This window comes from Lucilia sericata, unplaced genomic scaffold, assembly GCF_015586225.1.
Source record: "Lucilia sericata isolate MDLA Ls3-8-SP2 unplaced genomic scaffold, ASM1558622v1 Contig000311F_arrow, whole genome shotgun sequence".
NCBI classification, from domain to species: Eukaryota; Metazoa; Arthropoda; class Insecta; order Diptera; family Calliphoridae; genus Lucilia; species Lucilia sericata.
In genome coordinates, this window is record NW_023994335.1 from 18,734 (window position 1) to 35,753 (window position 17,020).

Consider the following 17,020-nt stretch of genomic DNA (forward strand, 5'->3'; position numbering starts at 1 on the left):
CTGACAGCTCGTTTCGTCTTCCAAAACAAAAGTTGGAATTTTGCTGCACGTGTTGTTTTTATATACCACAAAAATATTTGTCTTTGCTTTTAATTTATAAACGATATTTTAAATAAAAATTTACAAAATGAGTGACGACGAATTAAGCGATGATATGCAGGAGTTAAATGAACTCATTGCTGAATATCGCAGCAAAGAGGAGGAAGAGGAGAAAGAAGAACAGCAGCAAAAATCGCCTGAAGAAGACGACAACACAAAAACAAGTGAACAAAATGACGTTGACGTTAAAAGTATTGGAGTTCCCATGGATAAAGTTATATTTGGCGATAAAACTAAGCTCATAAAGAATCTGGAAAAGGCTGTTACAAAAGTTTCCAAACATAAAGGGGATACGCAAAAAGAAACTGATATTGAAGGCAGTGATGGTGAGGAAAAAAGTGACACAAATGAAGGCGATAAAAGAAAAGCCGTTAAACGTAAACCTGTGTGGACTGATGCGGACGATGAAGAAATACAATTGGGTGAAGTAAAAAGAGAAACAAAACGAACCGGTCCATTGGATCATTTAAAAATGGATAAGTCCTATAAAGAACATTTAACTTCACGTTTTACCCGCATTGTCAACCAACCTAAATGGGCCTCTTTGGATGAAAAAGAGAAGCAGGATAGCGGTGATGAAGACGATGATTTGTTACGCACTGTTGGTTTTCTTAATAAACCAGCAGAAAGTATTTTAACCCCTGGACATCTGAATATGAAACGAATGAAGGATTTAAATCGTGCTACCTATGGGGAAGGGGTTATCACTAGCATACAATTTCACCCCACTAGTACGGCTGCTTTGGTAACGGGCAATCGTGGTATAGCCACTATTTATGCCATAGATGGCACCCAAAACGATAAACTACACAATATACACTTCCCCAACTTTCCCATACGTTGTGCCAGACTGTTGCCCTGTGGTACTAAGGCCGTTTTTGGATCAGTTACACGGCATGCCTACTTGTACGATTTAATGAGTGCTAAAGAGACCTGCTTCAGATGGAGTCAGGATTTTGGAAATTTAAGCAATTTCCAGATTTCGCCTTGTGGACGTTATCTGGTAGCCGCTGGTATTTGTGGGGAGATACATATTTACGAAGCAAAAACATTTGAACTTATACGCACCTTAAAACAAAATGATCAAGTAGCATCGTTGTGCTTCACCGGCGACTCGCAGAGACTTATTGTGAGCGGTAAATCATCAAATATTAATGTATTTTCGATGCGTCAGCAAAGACTTGAACACAAGTTTATCGATGATGGTTGCATAGTGGGCAATGCTATGGATTTGTCACCCAATCAAAGACTTTTGGCTACGGGCAGTCGAGAGGGTGTTGTTAATGTTTATGATTTCGATAAGGTAATGCTATCGTCATCGCCCCAACCTGTGAAAACTTTTTTGAACTTAACTACAGGCATTAGTTGTGTACGCTTCAATCACTCATCCGAGCTATTGGCATACTGTTCGAGTCACTGTAAAGATGCCGTGAAAATAGCTCACTTCCCTTCGGCTACGGTTTTCGCCAATTTCCCTGGAAATATGTCAAAACTGGAACATGTTCGCACTTTAGAGTTCTCACCGCATTCGGCCTATTTTGCCTTAGGCTCTAATAAAAAATGTCCTTTGTATAGAATTAAGCATTTTCAAAATTATTAAATATTTTATATTTTTGTAAATAAAATAAAAAATTCCTTTTGTTTAAGGAAAATAAAAAGTTAATGAAAAAATATTTTATTTTAATAAAACTAAAAAGTTCTTCACAAAACACATGATTTTATATTAACGTTCTCTTAATTATAATAAGCCGATCGAAAAGATCTTTCCGAGTCCCTTTTAAAGGTTTCGTGCATTTTTGTTATATCTTCCAATTTATTGCCTATGGAAGAGGTACTCTGCTCAATCCATTGCAATGAACTCATGTGGGCATTGAGAATCTTGCCTATTTGTATGATGGGATCCGAGTTATCCTGACATTTATTCGATTCATTCAAATTATCAATAATCTCCTTGAGGTCCTCGGACATTTGTTTCAATTGTGTGTCTAGATTCTCTACCATCAAATAAGTCTGGGAACGTTCCACATCTACCTGTGGTATTTTCATGAATTCTTTTTGCAACGGCATAATACTTTCCTCCAATTCCTTGTGTTGTGTGGCTATAAACTCAAGTTCTTGCTCCAAAGTCTGCTGATCGGATTTCACCTTTTGTACGGCATCATTTAAATCGAGAATTTTTTGATTGTTGCTAATGAGGATTTTGTCCCAGGCATTTATTTGAGTGGCTTGATCGGTAAAAACTTTCTCCTGATCCTCTAATTCCAGGGTCCATTTGTTAATGTGTTCCTCTAGCTGGTTGTAGGACAATTGGGAGGCGTTCGTTGGCATTGAGGAGGAATCTGTAGTTTTTGTTGCGGTTGTTAAGCTGGCAAAACCTGTGGTGGCCGGGGCTGATGTAGTGGCTGCCGAAGATGCTGGAACGGTCAATGATGATGTTGCTGACGAAGTTACTGCTGCGGTAGAGGTAGTTGCTGCTGGGGCCGCAAAAGCTGAAAAACCGCTAGCCAAGGGAGCTGCAGAAGTTGCCGGAGCAGAAGTTGTACTAGCAGGAGCAGCTGTAGCTGCCGCAGAGGCAGATGTTGCCGCTGGTGTTGTCGCACCAAAACCAAAACTGGTGGCAGCAGGCTGTGAAGTAGCTGTGGAGGTTAAACCGAATGACGGGGCAGCAGGTTGGGCAGCCGCTGTAGTAGTGGTAGCTGCGGCTGGAGTTGCGGCGCCAAATCCAAAGCCTGTGGTTGCAGCACCACCGCCCAAACCGAATGTTGGTGTAGCGGTGGCAGCCGCTGGAGCTGAGGTACTAGCGGCCGAAGTAGCAGTTGCTCCAAACCCAAATCCTAAAGGTTTGGACCCAGCATCACCACCTCCTGTGGCGCCAAATGAGAAACCGCCCGGCTTAGCAGCTGCTGCAGCGGGTTGTGCTGCTGTAGCTGAAGTGTTGGGTGCCCCAAAAGAGAAGCCACCAGTTGCAGGGGTATTTGCTCCAGGTAATTGAAAACTCATAGTGTTTTTTATTAGTGAAAAATGTGCGGATTTTATAATTTTATTTAACTGCGAAGAAAACTTAATATTTCCTTCTCTTTTCTAATCAAGAATTCACTTAGAACTGTTAGCAAATCATGTTTTAACGGTATTGCCAGATTAAATATTTAAGTTACATCAGTGATGTTAACGTTTGTCATAATTACGCCAAATATGGCGATTCTTTTCCTTCTTTTAATAATTTTATTAATTTATTTGGTATAATTATATTATTTTACTGTCAGGAATATAAAAAAATGTTTTTTTTCTAATAATTTGTAGATATTAAATAAAAGAGTTTAAAATTTCCCAACATATTATTCACACAGTTGGCAGCATTATTACAAATTTCCCTTAAATCGTTGTTTGTAAACAACAGCTGCGGTAAATACATATTTGACATTTGCAAAAAAAAAAAAAAACACTTTTTCACCGCTCATAAATTAACTTTCTTTGCGAAATAGTACAAACAATTTAAATGAATTATGTTAAAAGTTTTAATTAATTTGCTTATATTATTTATAAGCTGCCTGGTACTTATTGAGGCTAGAAAACATGATTTAGTGGGTGCTAAAGAAACTCTCATACACGGACATGGTCTAAAACCGGATGAAGTGGTTTTGCCGGCTAGATACTTTTTCATACATGCCAGTACACCGGACGGCGTACTGTATGTTAATAATAATTGTAAAGATAATTTATAATAAACAAATGTATTATTTCTTAAACTAGGTTTGACGAATCGCCACCTTTGAGTTTTGAAGTGCAAATTGTGGGCAACTCGGCACATGGTCGCTGCAGGTCCCAAGTGGATGTTATTGACCGCGGGGATGGCACCTTTTGGGCACGCTATAAAATCATTGACAATTGGTGTGACAATGTAGAGATACATGTGCGTTATAATGGTTCACATGTAGCCAAATCACCTTACTATATATGGAATCGAGTGTATTCGGAGAAATGCTATTGTCCCACCGAACTTAATCTATGGATGATTAACAATGAATGCAAATCGGCTTCCCAAGAAGAACAAATCGTCTCCGATTTACATTCCTTTAAACGTGTTAATTTTAGTTTAATACGTGATAATCTCATCAAACGTTATCATCAACCCGAAAGCATTTCTCTGTGTCATTATATTGTTAAGGATCAGCAAATTTGGCGCAAATGTTATGGCAAATATGATGGCTTTAAAATGTTTATGGACGCCACACTATTGGCATTGGGTAGAGTGGTACAATTGCCCGACATGGAGTTCTTTTTGAATCTAGGCGATTGGCCTTTATCGAAAAAAGGTGGTCAGCAGAGAACGTCGGGACCATATCCTATATTCTCATGGTCTGGTAGTAATGATTCGCATGATATTGTTTTACCCACCTATGATGTTACCGAATCCACATTGGGCATTATGGAACGTGTTACTTTGGATATGTTATCAGTGCAGCGTAGTAAATATTTATGGGAGGATAAAATTGATAAATTATTTTGGCGTGGTCGTGATTCTAGGCGTGAACGTTTAGATTTGATAGACTTGGCTAGACAGCGGCCCGATCTAATAGATGCTGCCATAACAAACTTTTTCTTCTTTCGCGATGAGGAGCAAAAATACGGACCCCGGGTGGATCATATAAGTTTTATGGAGTTTTTTAAGGTAAATAGGGGAGAATTGTGTTGTACAAACTTTATTAACTTTTTTAATCTAAATTTTTAGTACAAATATCAATTGAACATCGATGGTACAGTAGCCTCCTATCGTTTACCTTATCTTTTGGCTGGCGGTTCCGTGGTTTTTAAGCAAACTTCTCCCTATTATGAACATTTCTATGGTAAACTACAACCCTACCAACACTATTTACCAGTTAAACGTGATTTAAGTGATTTAATCGATAACATTGAATGGGCCAAGGAGGAAAAAAATCAAAAACTAGTTAAGGAAATTGCAAAAAAATCTAGAGAATTTGCTGTAAACAATCTACTGCCCAGAAATATCTATTGTTATCATATGGCTTTATTTAAAGTGAGATTTTTTTTAATTAATTTGAAATAATTTTAATATGTATTTTCTTTCCTTTTCCATAGGAATGGAGTCAACGTTTGGTATCACCCATCAATGTTTTACCTGACATGGAAAGAGTAAGAGAACAGAATGCTTGCTCCTGCAAGGACACACATGTTAAAGATGAACTTTAATTGAAGTATTATTGAAGGCAATTAATTAATTTAATTTAAATTATGTATGTGATTAAGGCAACAGCACCCACAAACAGTCATTAACGAAAACATTTAAAAATTTAATTTGCACCCCACCCTTACTCCTCCGCATCTTAAGTGTAATAAGTAAATGTTTACAAGAATCTCATAGAACTTTTTTTATTATACAATAAAATAAACAAATGTGAAATAAAACTTAAAATTAAACATGGTTTTATTCTGAATAAACAATAACTTCGAACTCTTCAGGATTTCTTGGGTAATCTTTACAAGCTTAAATAAAACTCCTTTTTTTATTATTTTATATATTTTTTTTTATTTGATTTTTATTTATTAACCTCTCTTTATTTTTACTACAAAATCTCTTAAGAATACTAATTTGTTTTACAGATTTCTTTTTATACAAATTTAACTACTAATTATTTGTTTTTTTGTTGTTGTTGTGTTTTTTCTTTTATAATTTATGTTTTATGAATTTTATACAATTTATGTTTTTCTTTTGTTTTTTAGATTTTTAAAAGAAATAATGTTTTTTTTTTTTTTTAAGAAGATGCAATTAAGAAAAATTATTTACATTAGAAAAACAAAACAATTGAAGCATTAGGATTTAGTTAAAAAATATATAAATTTTTAAAAGAAAACAAAATAACGTTAAAATATAAAACAAAAACAACGAAAATGTGAAATAATTTATAGTGAATTAAAATGATATTGTGATAATAAAATACTTTAATTGAAAGTTATACTTAAGAAACAACAAAAAACTAAAGCACAAAACAATTTTCCAAAAATTAGATATTAAAAATATAATTCAAATTAAAGGGTCTGTTTCAGTTCGATATCCTTTCTGTTCTTAAGTTAAGTCAATAGATTGTTTAATAGTCGAGACAGTACAATGTTTTAGAGTCGAGACTATTCTATAGTCGAGACTAAAGACTATTCTAAAGTCGAAACCATAGACTATTTAATAGTCGAGTCTACAGACTATTCTATAGTCGAGATTAAAGACTATTCTATAGTCTCGACTATGGACTATTCTATAGTCGAGACTATAGACTATTCTATAGTCGAGACTATAGATTTTTCAATAGTCGAGACTATAGACTATTCAATTGTCGAAACTATGAACTTTTTTATAGTCGAGACATTATTCTTTGGTCGAGACTATAGACTATCCTATAGTCGAGACTTTAGACTGTTCGTTAGTTTGTTCTTTGACTATTCTATAGTCGAGATTATAGACCATCCTATAGCACAGACTGTCGACTATATAGACTATTCTATAGTCGAGACTATAGACTATCCTATAGTCGAGACTATAGACTATCCTATAGTCGAGACTATAGACTATCCTATAGTCGAGACTATAGACTATTCTATAGTCGAGACTATAGACTTTTCAATAGTCGAGACTATGGACTATCCTATAGTCGAGACTATAGACTATCCTATAGTCGAGACTATAGACCATTCTATAGTCGAGACTATAGACTATTCTATAGTCGAGACTATAGACTATTCTATAGTCGAGACTATAGACTATCCTATAGTCGAGATAATAGACTATTCTATAGTCGAGACTATAGACTATTCTATAGTCGAGACTATAGAACTATTCTATAGTCGAGACTATAGACTATTCTATATTCGAGACTAAAGACTATTCTATAGTCGAGACTATAGACTATTCTATAGTCGAGACTATAGACTATTCTATAGTCGAGACTATAGACTATTCTATAGTCGAGATTATTGACTCTTCTATAGTCGAGATAATAGACTATTCTATTGTCGAGACTATAGACTATTCTATAGTCGAGACTATAGAACTATTCTATAGTCGAGACTATAGAACTATTCTATAGTCGAGACTATAGAACTATTCTATAGTCGAGACTATAGAACTATTCTATAGTCGAGACTATAGAACTATTCTATAGTCGAGACTATTAAACTATCCTATAGTCGAGACTATAGACTATTCTATAGTCGAGACCATAGACTATTCTATAATCGTGACTATAGACTATTCTATAATCGAGACTATAGTCTATTCTATAGTCGAGACTACAGACTATTCTATAGTTGAGACTATAGACTATTCTATAGTCGAGACTATAGACTATTCTATAGTCGAGACTATAGACTATTCTACAGTCGAGACTATAGACTATTCTACAGTCGAGACTATAGACTATTCTACAGTCGAGGCAATAGACTATTCTACAGCCGACACTATAGACTATTTTATAGTCGAGACTATAGACTATCCTATAGTCGAGACGTTTTACTGTTCGTTAGTCTGTTCTTTGACTATTCTGTATTCGAGACTAAAGACTATTCTATAGTCGAGCCTATTCTAGACTATTATATACTCGAGACTATAGACTTTTCTATGGTCGAGACTTTAGACTGTTCGTTAGTCTGTTCTTTGACTAATCTATAGTCGAGACTATAGACTATTCTACAATCGAGACTATAGACTATTCTACAATCGAGACAATATTCTATTCTACAGTCGACACTACGAACTATTATATAGTCGAGACTATAGACTATTCTATAGTCGAGACTATAGACTATTCTATAGTCGAGACTATAGACTATTCTATAGTCGAGACTATAGACTATTCTATAGTCTAGACTATAGACTATTCTATAGTCGAGACTATAGTCTATTCTACAGTCGAGACTATGCTATAGTCGAGATTATACGGTATTGTATAGTCGAGACCATAGGCTATCCTATAGTCGAGACTATAGAATATTCTATAGTCGAGACTGTAGAATATTCTATAGTCGAGACTATAGTCTATTCTATAGTCGAGACTATAGACTATAGGCTATTCTATAGTCGAGAATATAGGCTATTCTATAGTCGAGATTATACGCTGTTCTATAGTCGAGATTATAGGCTATTCCATAGTCGAGACTATGCTATAGTCGAGATTATACGCTATTGTATAGTCGAGACCATAGACTATCCTATAGTCGAGACTATAGAATATTCTATAGTAGAGATTATAGACTATTCTATAGTCGAGACTATAGAATATTCTATAGTCGACATTATAGACTATTATTTAGTCGAGACTATAGACTATTCTATGGCGAGACGATAGTCTATTCTATAGTCGAGACTATAGACTATAGGTCGAGACTATAGGCTATTCTATAGTCGAGATTATAGGCTATTCTATAGTCGAGATTATAGGCTATTCTATAGTCGAGATTATAGGCTATTCTATAGTCGAGACTATGCTATAGTCGAGATTATACGCTATTGTATAATCGAGACCATAGACTAACCTATAGTCGAGACTATTGAATATTCTATAGTCGAGATTATAGACTATTCTATAGTCGGGACTATAGAATATTCTATAGTAGAGACTATAGACTATTCTATGGTCGAAAAGATAGCCTATTCTATAGTCGAACCTATAGACTATTCTATTGTCGAGACTATAGACTATTCTATAGTCGAGACTATAGACTATTCTATAGTCGAGACTACAGACTATCCTATAGTCGAGACTATAGACTATTCTATAGTCGAGACTATAGACTATTCTATAGTCGAGACTATAGACTATTCTATAGTCGAGACTATAGACTATTCTTTAGTTGATACTATATACTATTCTTTAGTCGACACTATAGACTATAAACAATTCTTTAGTCGAGACTATAAAGTCTATAGTCGAAACCACATAAAAGATTATGAAAAATTGCTATTTTAGTAATAGAACGTGTGCATTACTTTTTTTTTTAATTTTGAAAACTTTTTCTTATTATATAAACTGAACATATCATCTTTGTGTTAATAAGTCTAACAAAAAAATGTATATCGTTCTTTTTTCTTTTAATTATTGTCACATAACCGGCCTCGTTATATATTTAACTCTTATTATATAGTGTTTTGTTTTTTTTTTTATATTTTAATTATAATTACTTAAAAGCCAATTTGTTTTATATATGAATTAATACAAAATATTTAACAAAAATGATAAAAAATGATGTATAAAATGGAATGTAACTTTAACAAACGGTTTCGAAAAACTTTTAAATTTGATTTAATGATGTGAAAAAAAATGTTTAAAAATTATTATAATTAAAGGTGTTTTGTTGTTGTTGTTGTTGTATGTAAAATGATAATAATAAGTTAATAAAACTTTAAAACATAACAAATTAAAATGTATACAAAAAGGAAATCATAAAGAAAAAATAATAATATTAAAAATTAAAACAAAAATAATGAAAACAAAAAAATAATAATTCGCTATGAAATAAACAACTTATTTTGATTTGGTGCTAAATTTGAACCAATTGTTATTAGACAATTAACGGGAAAATAGTAATGTTTTCAAATTAATAATGAAAATATAATTTTTTACTGTCTAACATATTCCGTTGATATATAATTTCGATAAAGTATTAGAAATGAATTAATAATATATGATTTCTTTAAATGAAGTGAGTATTTTGTTCGCTTAATTATTGTTTTTGTTGTTGTTGTTGTTGCTTTTTTCGAAAAGTACAAATATACAAGAAAAATGATGTTAAAATTAATAAAATAATGTATAACATGATGTTTACGTGGACGACGATGATGAAGAGGATGCTGAATTGGCACCCATAGGCTGGGGACCGCGAGGCCGTATCATCATGGTGGCCTTTTTCAAGGTATAATCCCATCCGCGCCAGCGGAACCAAACAATACCTTGACGTGCTGTCAAGTCCTGGGGATCGTGTAAGTAAAGACCATTAAGACCTCTTCCGCAAGACTTCCACCACCAGCCGCCCTTTAAATTTTAAAAAATAACACAAATTTATTAATAATATTAAACTAACCTATAAATAAAGTAAAAATTAAATAAATCACCTTTAGCATACTAGCACAATTTAATGATGATCTATCATTATCACGATTATATGTTGAGAATGGACTATTGTTTGAGCCATACCAAGGATCATTTAAAGAATCACCGGCATTACCTTCATAGCCATCAATTTCCAATTTATAATAATCAGCTTCCGAATGTATTTTGAAATGTGAATATTGAGCATATCTGTTCAAATCAGAAATTTAATATACATTTTTTTAAAAAGTTTTTAAAATCTCACTTCTTTCTTTCATCAACTTTGAACATCCCCACTTACCTTTTATTTCCTTCAAAATCTTCTAATTCTACTCTCAGTATATAATCTTCATTATTTGTTAGCATATAGATGTTTTCGTTACCCAACCAAAATTCTTTGCCTGGATCACCGAAACCATTTTTATAATCGGCCCAATCACGATTAAAGTTTTCACGTGGTTCACCAAAATCATCACGTCTTTGAATGACCTATTTATAAATTTATTATATTTTTCAAAAAATTTGTTAATAAAATAGTTTAACACTTACCGTCCAACCGCCATCAGATACTTCCTGCTCGCAAAATACCTTCAAGAACCAGTAGGTAGTGCCGCGAATTTGTAAATAGAAAACACCCGATTGTTTCATGCCAGCATTTAATAAATCAACGCAAGAGAAACCCTAGAAAAATATAAATTAAAGAAAATATGTATCAGAAGTTATCTTTTTAAGGAGGTTCAGATTATGGACCAAGACTATAATACAGTCCAGACAGTCCAGACTATAGAATATACTATAGTCCAGACTATAGACTATACTATAGAATATACTATAGTCCAGACTATAGACTATACTATAGATTATACTATAGTCCAGACTGTAGAGTAGCCTATAGTCCAGACTAGACCAGACTATAATCCAGACTATAGGCTAGACTAGACTATAGCCCAGACTAGACCATAGACTAGACTATAGACCAGACTATAGACCAGACTATAAACCAGTCTATAGACCATATATAGACTATAATATAGTCCTCACTATAGACAATATTATAGACTAGATTATAGTGTGTAGACTACACTAGGTCTAAAATATAGACCAGACTATAGACGAGACTATTGTCCAACCTATAAACTAGACTAGACTATAGTCCTGACTATAGACCAGTCTATAGTCCAGACCATAGACTTGACTATAGTCCAGACTATAGACTGCACTATAGTCCAGACTATAGACTGCACTATAGGCCAGACTATTGACAGCACTATAGTCCATACTATACACTGCACTATAGTCCATACTATACACTGCACTATAGTCCAGACTATACACTGCACTATAGTCCAGACTATAGACTGCACTATAGTCCAGACTATAGACTGCACTATAGTCCAGACTATAGACTGCACTATAGTCCAGAATATAGACTGCACTATAGTCCAGACTATAGACTGCACTATAGTCCAGACTATAGACTGCACTATAGTCCTGACTATAGACCATAGACTTGACTATAGTCCAGACTATAGACTGCACTATAGTCCAGACTATAGACTGCACTATAGGCCAGACTATTGACAGCACTATAGTCCATACTATACACTGCACTATAGTCCAGACTATAGACTGCACTATAGTCCAGACTATAGACTGCACTATAGTCCTGACTATAGACCATAGACTTGACTATAGTCCAGACTATAGACTGCACTATAGTCCAGACTATAGACTGCACTATAGGCCAGACTATTGACAGCACTATAGTCCATACTATACACTGCACTATAGTCCATACTATACACTGCACTATAGTTCATACTATACACTGCACTATAGTCCATACTATACACTGCACTATAGTCCAGACTGTACACTGCACTATAGTCCAGACTATACACTGCACCATAGTCCAGACTATAGACTGCACTATAGTCCAGACTATAGACTGCACTATAGTCCAGACTATAGACTGCACTATAGTCCAGACTATAGACTGCACTATAGTCCAGACTATAGACTGCACTATAGTCCAGACTATAGACTGCACTATAGTCCAGACTATACACAGCACTATAGTCCAGACTATAGACTGTACTATATTCCAGACTATACACTGCACTATAGTTCAGACTATAGACTGCACTATAGTCCAGACTATAGACTGCACTGTAGTCCAGACTATAGACTGCACTATAGTCCAGACTATAGACTGCACTATAGTCCAGACTATAGACTGCACTATAGTCCAGACTATAGACTGCACTATAGTCCAGACTATAGACTGCACTATAGTCCAGACTATAGACTGCACTATAGTCCAGACTATATACTGCACTATAGTCCAGACTATAGACTGCACTATAGTCCAGACTATAGACTGCACTATAGTCCAGACTATAGACTGCACTATAGTCCAGACTATAGACTGCACTATAGTCCAGACTATAGACTGCACTATAGTCCAGACTATAGACTGCACTATAGTCCAGACTATAGACTGCACTATAGTCCAGACTATAGACTGCACTATAGTCCAGACTATAGACTGCACTATAGTCCAGACTATAGACTGCACTATAGTCCAGACTATAGACTGCACTATAGTCCAGACTATAGACTGCACTATAGTCCAGACTATAGACTGCACTATAGTCCAGACTATAGACTGCACTATAGTCCAGACTATAGACTGCACTATAGTCCAGACTATAGACTGCACTATAGTCCAGACTATAGACTGCACTATAGTCCTGACTATAGACCATAGACTTGACTATAGTCCAGACTATAGACTGCACTATAGTCCAGACTATAGACTGCACTATAGGCCAGACTATTGACAGCACTATAGTCCATACTATACACTGCACTATAGTCCATACTATACACTGCACTATAGTTCATACTATACACTGCACTATAGTCCATACTATACACTGCACTATAGTCCAGACTGTACACTGCACTATAGTCCAGACTATACACTGCACCATAGTCCAGACTATAGACTGCACTATAGTCCAGACTATAGACTGCACTATAGTCCAGACTATAGACTGCACTATAGTCCAGACTATAGACTGCACTATAGTCCAGACTATAGACTGCACTATAGTCCTGACTATAGACCATAGACTTGACTATAGTCCAGACTATAGACTGCACTATAGTCCAGACTATAGACTGCACTATAGGCCAGACTATTGACAGCACTATAGTCCATACTATACACTGCACTATAGTCCATACTATACACTGCACTATAGTTCATACTATACACTGCACTATAGTCCATACTATACACTGCACTATAGTCCAGACTGTACACTGCACTATAGTCCAGACTATACACTGCACCATAGTCCAGACTATAGACTGCACTATAGTCCAGACTATAGACTGCACTATAGTCCAGACTATAGACTGCACTATAGTCCAGACTATAGACTGCACTATAGTCCAGACTATAGACTGCACTATAGTCCAGACTATACACAGCACTATAGTCCAGACTATAGACTGTACTATAGTCCAGACTATACACTGCACTATAGTTCAGACTATAGACTGCACTATAGTTCAGACTATAGACTGCACTATAGTCCAGACTATAGACTGCACTGTAGTCCAGACTATAGACTGCACTATAGTCCAGACTATAGACTGCACTATAGTCCAGACTATAGACTGCACTATAGTCCAGACTATAGACTGCACTATAGTCCAGACTATAGACTGCACTATAGTCCAGACTATAGACTGCACTATAGTCCAGACTATAGACTGCACTATAGTCCAGACTATAGACTGCACTATAGTCCAGACTATATACTGCACTATAGTCCAGACTATACACTGCACTATAGTCCATACTATACACTGCACTATAGTCCATACTATACACTGCACTATAGTCCAGACTATAGACTGCACTATAGTCCAGACTATAGACTGCACTACAGTCCAGACTATAGACCGCACTATAGTCCATACTATAAACTGCACTATAGTCCAGACTGCACTATAGTCCAGTCAATAGACTGCACTATAGGCCAGACTATTGACAGCACTATAGTCCATACTATACACTGCACTATAGTCCATACTATACACTGCACTATAGTCCATACTATACACTGCACTATAGTCCAGACTATAGACTGCACTATAGTCCAGACTATAGACTGCACTATAGTCCAGACTATAGACTGCACTATAGTCCAGACTATAGACTGCACTATAGTCCAGAATATAGACTGCACTATAGTCCAGACTATAGACTGCACTATAGTCCAGACTATAGACTGCACTATAGTCCAGACTATAGACTGCACTATAGTCCAGACTATAGACTGCACTATAGTCCAGACTATAAACTAGACTATAGTGCAGACAATAGACTTCATTATAATCCACTCTGGAGACCAGAATATAGACAGGACTATTGTTCAGACTAAAGATTATACTAGACTATATTTCAAAATATAGACCAAGCCAAAAACCTGACTATGTGCACGGCTGAAATTACCAAAGTAGGAAACTGAGTAAATCTCCTTAGCCAAACTTTTACTCACCTTAACATCCTTTAATGCCAAAATATCTGTGGTAAATGTTGTATTCACCACCGAAGGTTTATTCTTAACACTGGGAAATATTATGCCACCTTTACGGGATATAGGTTTGGTCGATGATGTCGAAGCAGTCGAAGAGGACGATGAAGGAGAACTGCTGCTCGTGGTCGTCGACGATGATGATGTGGTTGATGTAGAGGTGGTGGAGGAAGTAGTTTGATTAGAATTAACACCTGCAGCAATTGTGGTGGGTAATGTTGGTGTGGTAGAAGAGAATGTACCAGAGACAGAATTGGCCAACACTACTGTGGGGGTTGTATTCGATGTAGAGGAAGAGGAGGTAGAAGAAGAGGACGAAGAGGAAGAAGAATAGGAAGTTGGATTGTTTGTGGCAAAAGAAGAAGAAGAAGAAGAAGAGGGAGGAGAAGAAGAAATTGTTGAGGGTGTTGGTGTTGCTGCTAGCGAAGCAGTAGAGGGTGTTGTTGGAATAGTTGATGTTGTCGGGGAAGTACTACTACTTTGTGCGGTATAGTCATCAATGACGGAGTATCTGTGTTATTTATAATAGTTTTTTTTTTAATATATTGGAGTTTATTGTTTTTTTTTTGGTATTTGAATACAAATGGTATGGACATGATGGGTAATGTTTAAATGTTGTAATTAGGAATGGTTTAACTTTATGTTCTGTTTAGAGTGATTATGATGCGATAAAGTTTAAGTGAAAACCCAAAATGTTTCATTTAGGTTTTCTCTTTAAACCTTGATATAAAATTAAGAGAATTTTCTATACAAACCTATTGGGATCATATTCAACTAAACGATCTATGGTGGGATCCATTAACAGCTCTGCCGGTACTGGTCTCTGGGCCAATAACTGAACATCATCTTCTTGTTTCTTTAAACGCTTCTCAACCATATCCAAGTTGTTAATAATCAAATTTGTTTTCGTTTTCAAGTCCTGATGAATTTCACCAATAGCTCTTTCTTGTCTTTGTGTTTGGGTTAGTAAAGCATCCGATTTGGGCAATAAGTGATCCACCGATGATTTAGTACCCACTACAACATCCCAAACTTCATCCATTTTTTCGGAAACCGAAACCATGGGACGTATTTGTTTAACTAAAGCATCAATCTTACTGGATTTGATCAAAGGCAAGGCGGTGGTGGTGGCATTAACATTATTATACTGTTCATGATGATCGACTACTGCCTCGTGTATATCGCCCACCATGCGCAACATACGTCCAACATTTTCCGATACTATGTTGATATGGAACTGTAGTTTTTTGTCTATATTGTCGGTGGTATCTCTCAGTTCACTTAGCTCATTGGAGACATGTGACATGACCTCTGCATTCATGGCCTTGGTGATTTCTATAACATTCATACTGATCGGTTTCTTTTCACTGGCCTCTGCATTGAATTCATCCACTTGCAAGAGATTGTTGTCTATTTGATTTTTCAATACCTCCAGTTTAGAATCTATATCACTCACTTTCTGATCAAGCAAAACCAAACGATTATCCAATTGTTGCGTGGAAGAGGCCGTGGATGTACGTGCTGAACGTCCATTAGCTGCACGATTTTCTGCCCCTATTATATGTCCAGTATCTATTATATCATTGGATATCTTTGTATCTAAAGATCTCAATTTCGATATAACCGAATCAGTTTTAACCAAATTATCTGATACACGATTATCCAAGATTTCCATACGTTTCATCATGTGTTCAACTGACTTATCCAGATTATCTATACGTTTCAATTTACCTTCCAAGGTATTGATAATTACTTCAAATATATTTAGCAATTGTTGTTCTCTGTAAAGTAAATTTATCGACAGAAAAAAGGAAACATTTTAGTTAATGGTAACAAAATAATTAGTTTGAATATTTTTTTCTTTTAGCAAATAAATATGTTGGTTAAAATATTTGTTTTATTTGTGGAAAAAATCGTGCTTAAATTAACCCAGTTTTATTGGTGTATGATAAAACTAGATATTAGTTTCTTTTTTGGTTTGATCAAATAACTGACTAGTATGTGGCTGCCACATTTTAAATGTTGTTTCTGTTGATATTTTGTTGCTGTTGTAATCATATTATCTGTCACAACAATACATCAGTTACCAATCAATCGTGTAATTGATTGATAGTTTTGTAAAATTTCAATTTCAAAAATATTTGTGTTGGAAATTATAAAATTTATGGAAGTGTTTATACATTTTGAAATAGTTTGGAAAATTTAGAAAAAAAAAAC

The 17,020-nt window shown here is 35.3% G+C and overlaps 4 protein-coding genes across 4 annotated transcripts in view; 2 read left to right on the plus strand and 2 right to left on the minus strand.

Annotated features, from left to right (window-relative positions):
* Nucleotides 1–1,797, plus strand: LOC119603560 (U3 small nucleolar RNA-associated protein 18 homolog). Its single transcript, XM_037955606.1, has one exon. The coding sequence runs from the start codon at nt 128–130 to the stop codon at nt 1,697–1,699; it is 1,572 nt and encodes a 523-aa protein (XP_037811534.1). The 5' UTR covers nt 1–127; the 3' UTR covers nt 1,700–1,797.
* On the minus strand, nt 1,741–3,208 carry LOC119603561 (nuclear pore glycoprotein p62). The gene has a single exon (XM_037955607.1). The coding sequence runs from the start codon at nt 3,097–3,099 to the stop codon at nt 1,834–1,836; it is 1,266 nt and encodes a 421-aa protein (XP_037811535.1). The 5' UTR covers nt 3,100–3,208; the 3' UTR covers nt 1,741–1,833.
* A 297-nt stretch (nt 3,209–3,505) lies between these two features.
* Nucleotides 3,506–5,530, plus strand: LOC119603562 (protein O-glucosyltransferase 2-like). The gene is made up of 4 exons (XM_037955608.1): nt 3,506–3,787; nt 3,850–4,768; nt 4,829–5,134; nt 5,197–5,530. The coding sequence occupies exons 1-4, from the start codon at nt 3,603–3,605 to the stop codon at nt 5,305–5,307; spliced, it is 1,521 nt and encodes a 506-aa protein (XP_037811536.1). The 5' UTR covers nt 3,506–3,602; the 3' UTR covers nt 5,308–5,530.
* A 3,411-nt stretch (nt 5,531–8,941) lies between these two features.
* The window catches only part of LOC119603549 (serine-rich adhesin for platelets), a 265,419-nt gene continuing 257,340 nt past the window's right edge, over nt 8,942–17,020 (minus strand). Inside the window, exons 3-8 of the mRNA XM_037955594.1 lie at nt 15,559–16,584; nt 14,768–15,314; nt 10,740–10,871; nt 10,492–10,679; nt 10,214–10,400; nt 8,942–10,133 (exon numbers count right to left, since the gene is read on the minus strand). Of these exons, the coding sequence (XP_037811522.1) occupies nt 9,924–10,133; nt 10,214–10,400; nt 10,492–10,679; nt 10,740–10,871; nt 14,768–15,314; nt 15,559–16,584 (2,290 nt within the window). The 3' untranslated portion in view covers nt 8,942–9,923. The remainder of the gene's footprint in view (nt 10,134–10,213; nt 10,401–10,491; nt 10,680–10,739; nt 10,872–14,767; nt 15,315–15,558; nt 16,585–17,020) is intronic.

What these genes read in the sequence shown, in the direction of transcription:
- LOC119603560 (XM_037955606.1), top strand. Translation starts at nt 128, where the DNA reads ATGAGTGACGACGAATTAAGCGATGATATGCAGGAGTTAAATGAACTC.
- LOC119603561 (XM_037955607.1), bottom strand. Translation starts at nt 3,099, where the DNA reads ATGAGTTTTCAATTACCTGGAGCAAATACCCCTGCAACTGGTGGCTTC.
- LOC119603562 (XM_037955608.1), top strand. Translation starts at nt 3,603, where the DNA reads ATGTTAAAAGTTTTAATTAATTTGCTTATATTATTTATAAGCTGCCTG. An exon ending in GTTTTATGGAGTTTTTTAAG is followed by an intron (nt 4,769 to 4,828) that starts GTAAATAGGGGA and finishes CTAAATTTTTAG; the next exon opens with TACAAATATCAATTGAACAT. An exon ending in ATCATATGGCTTTATTTAAA is followed by an intron (nt 5,135 to 5,196) that starts GTGAGATTTTTT and finishes CCTTTTCCATAG; the next exon opens with GAATGGAGTCAACGTTTGGT.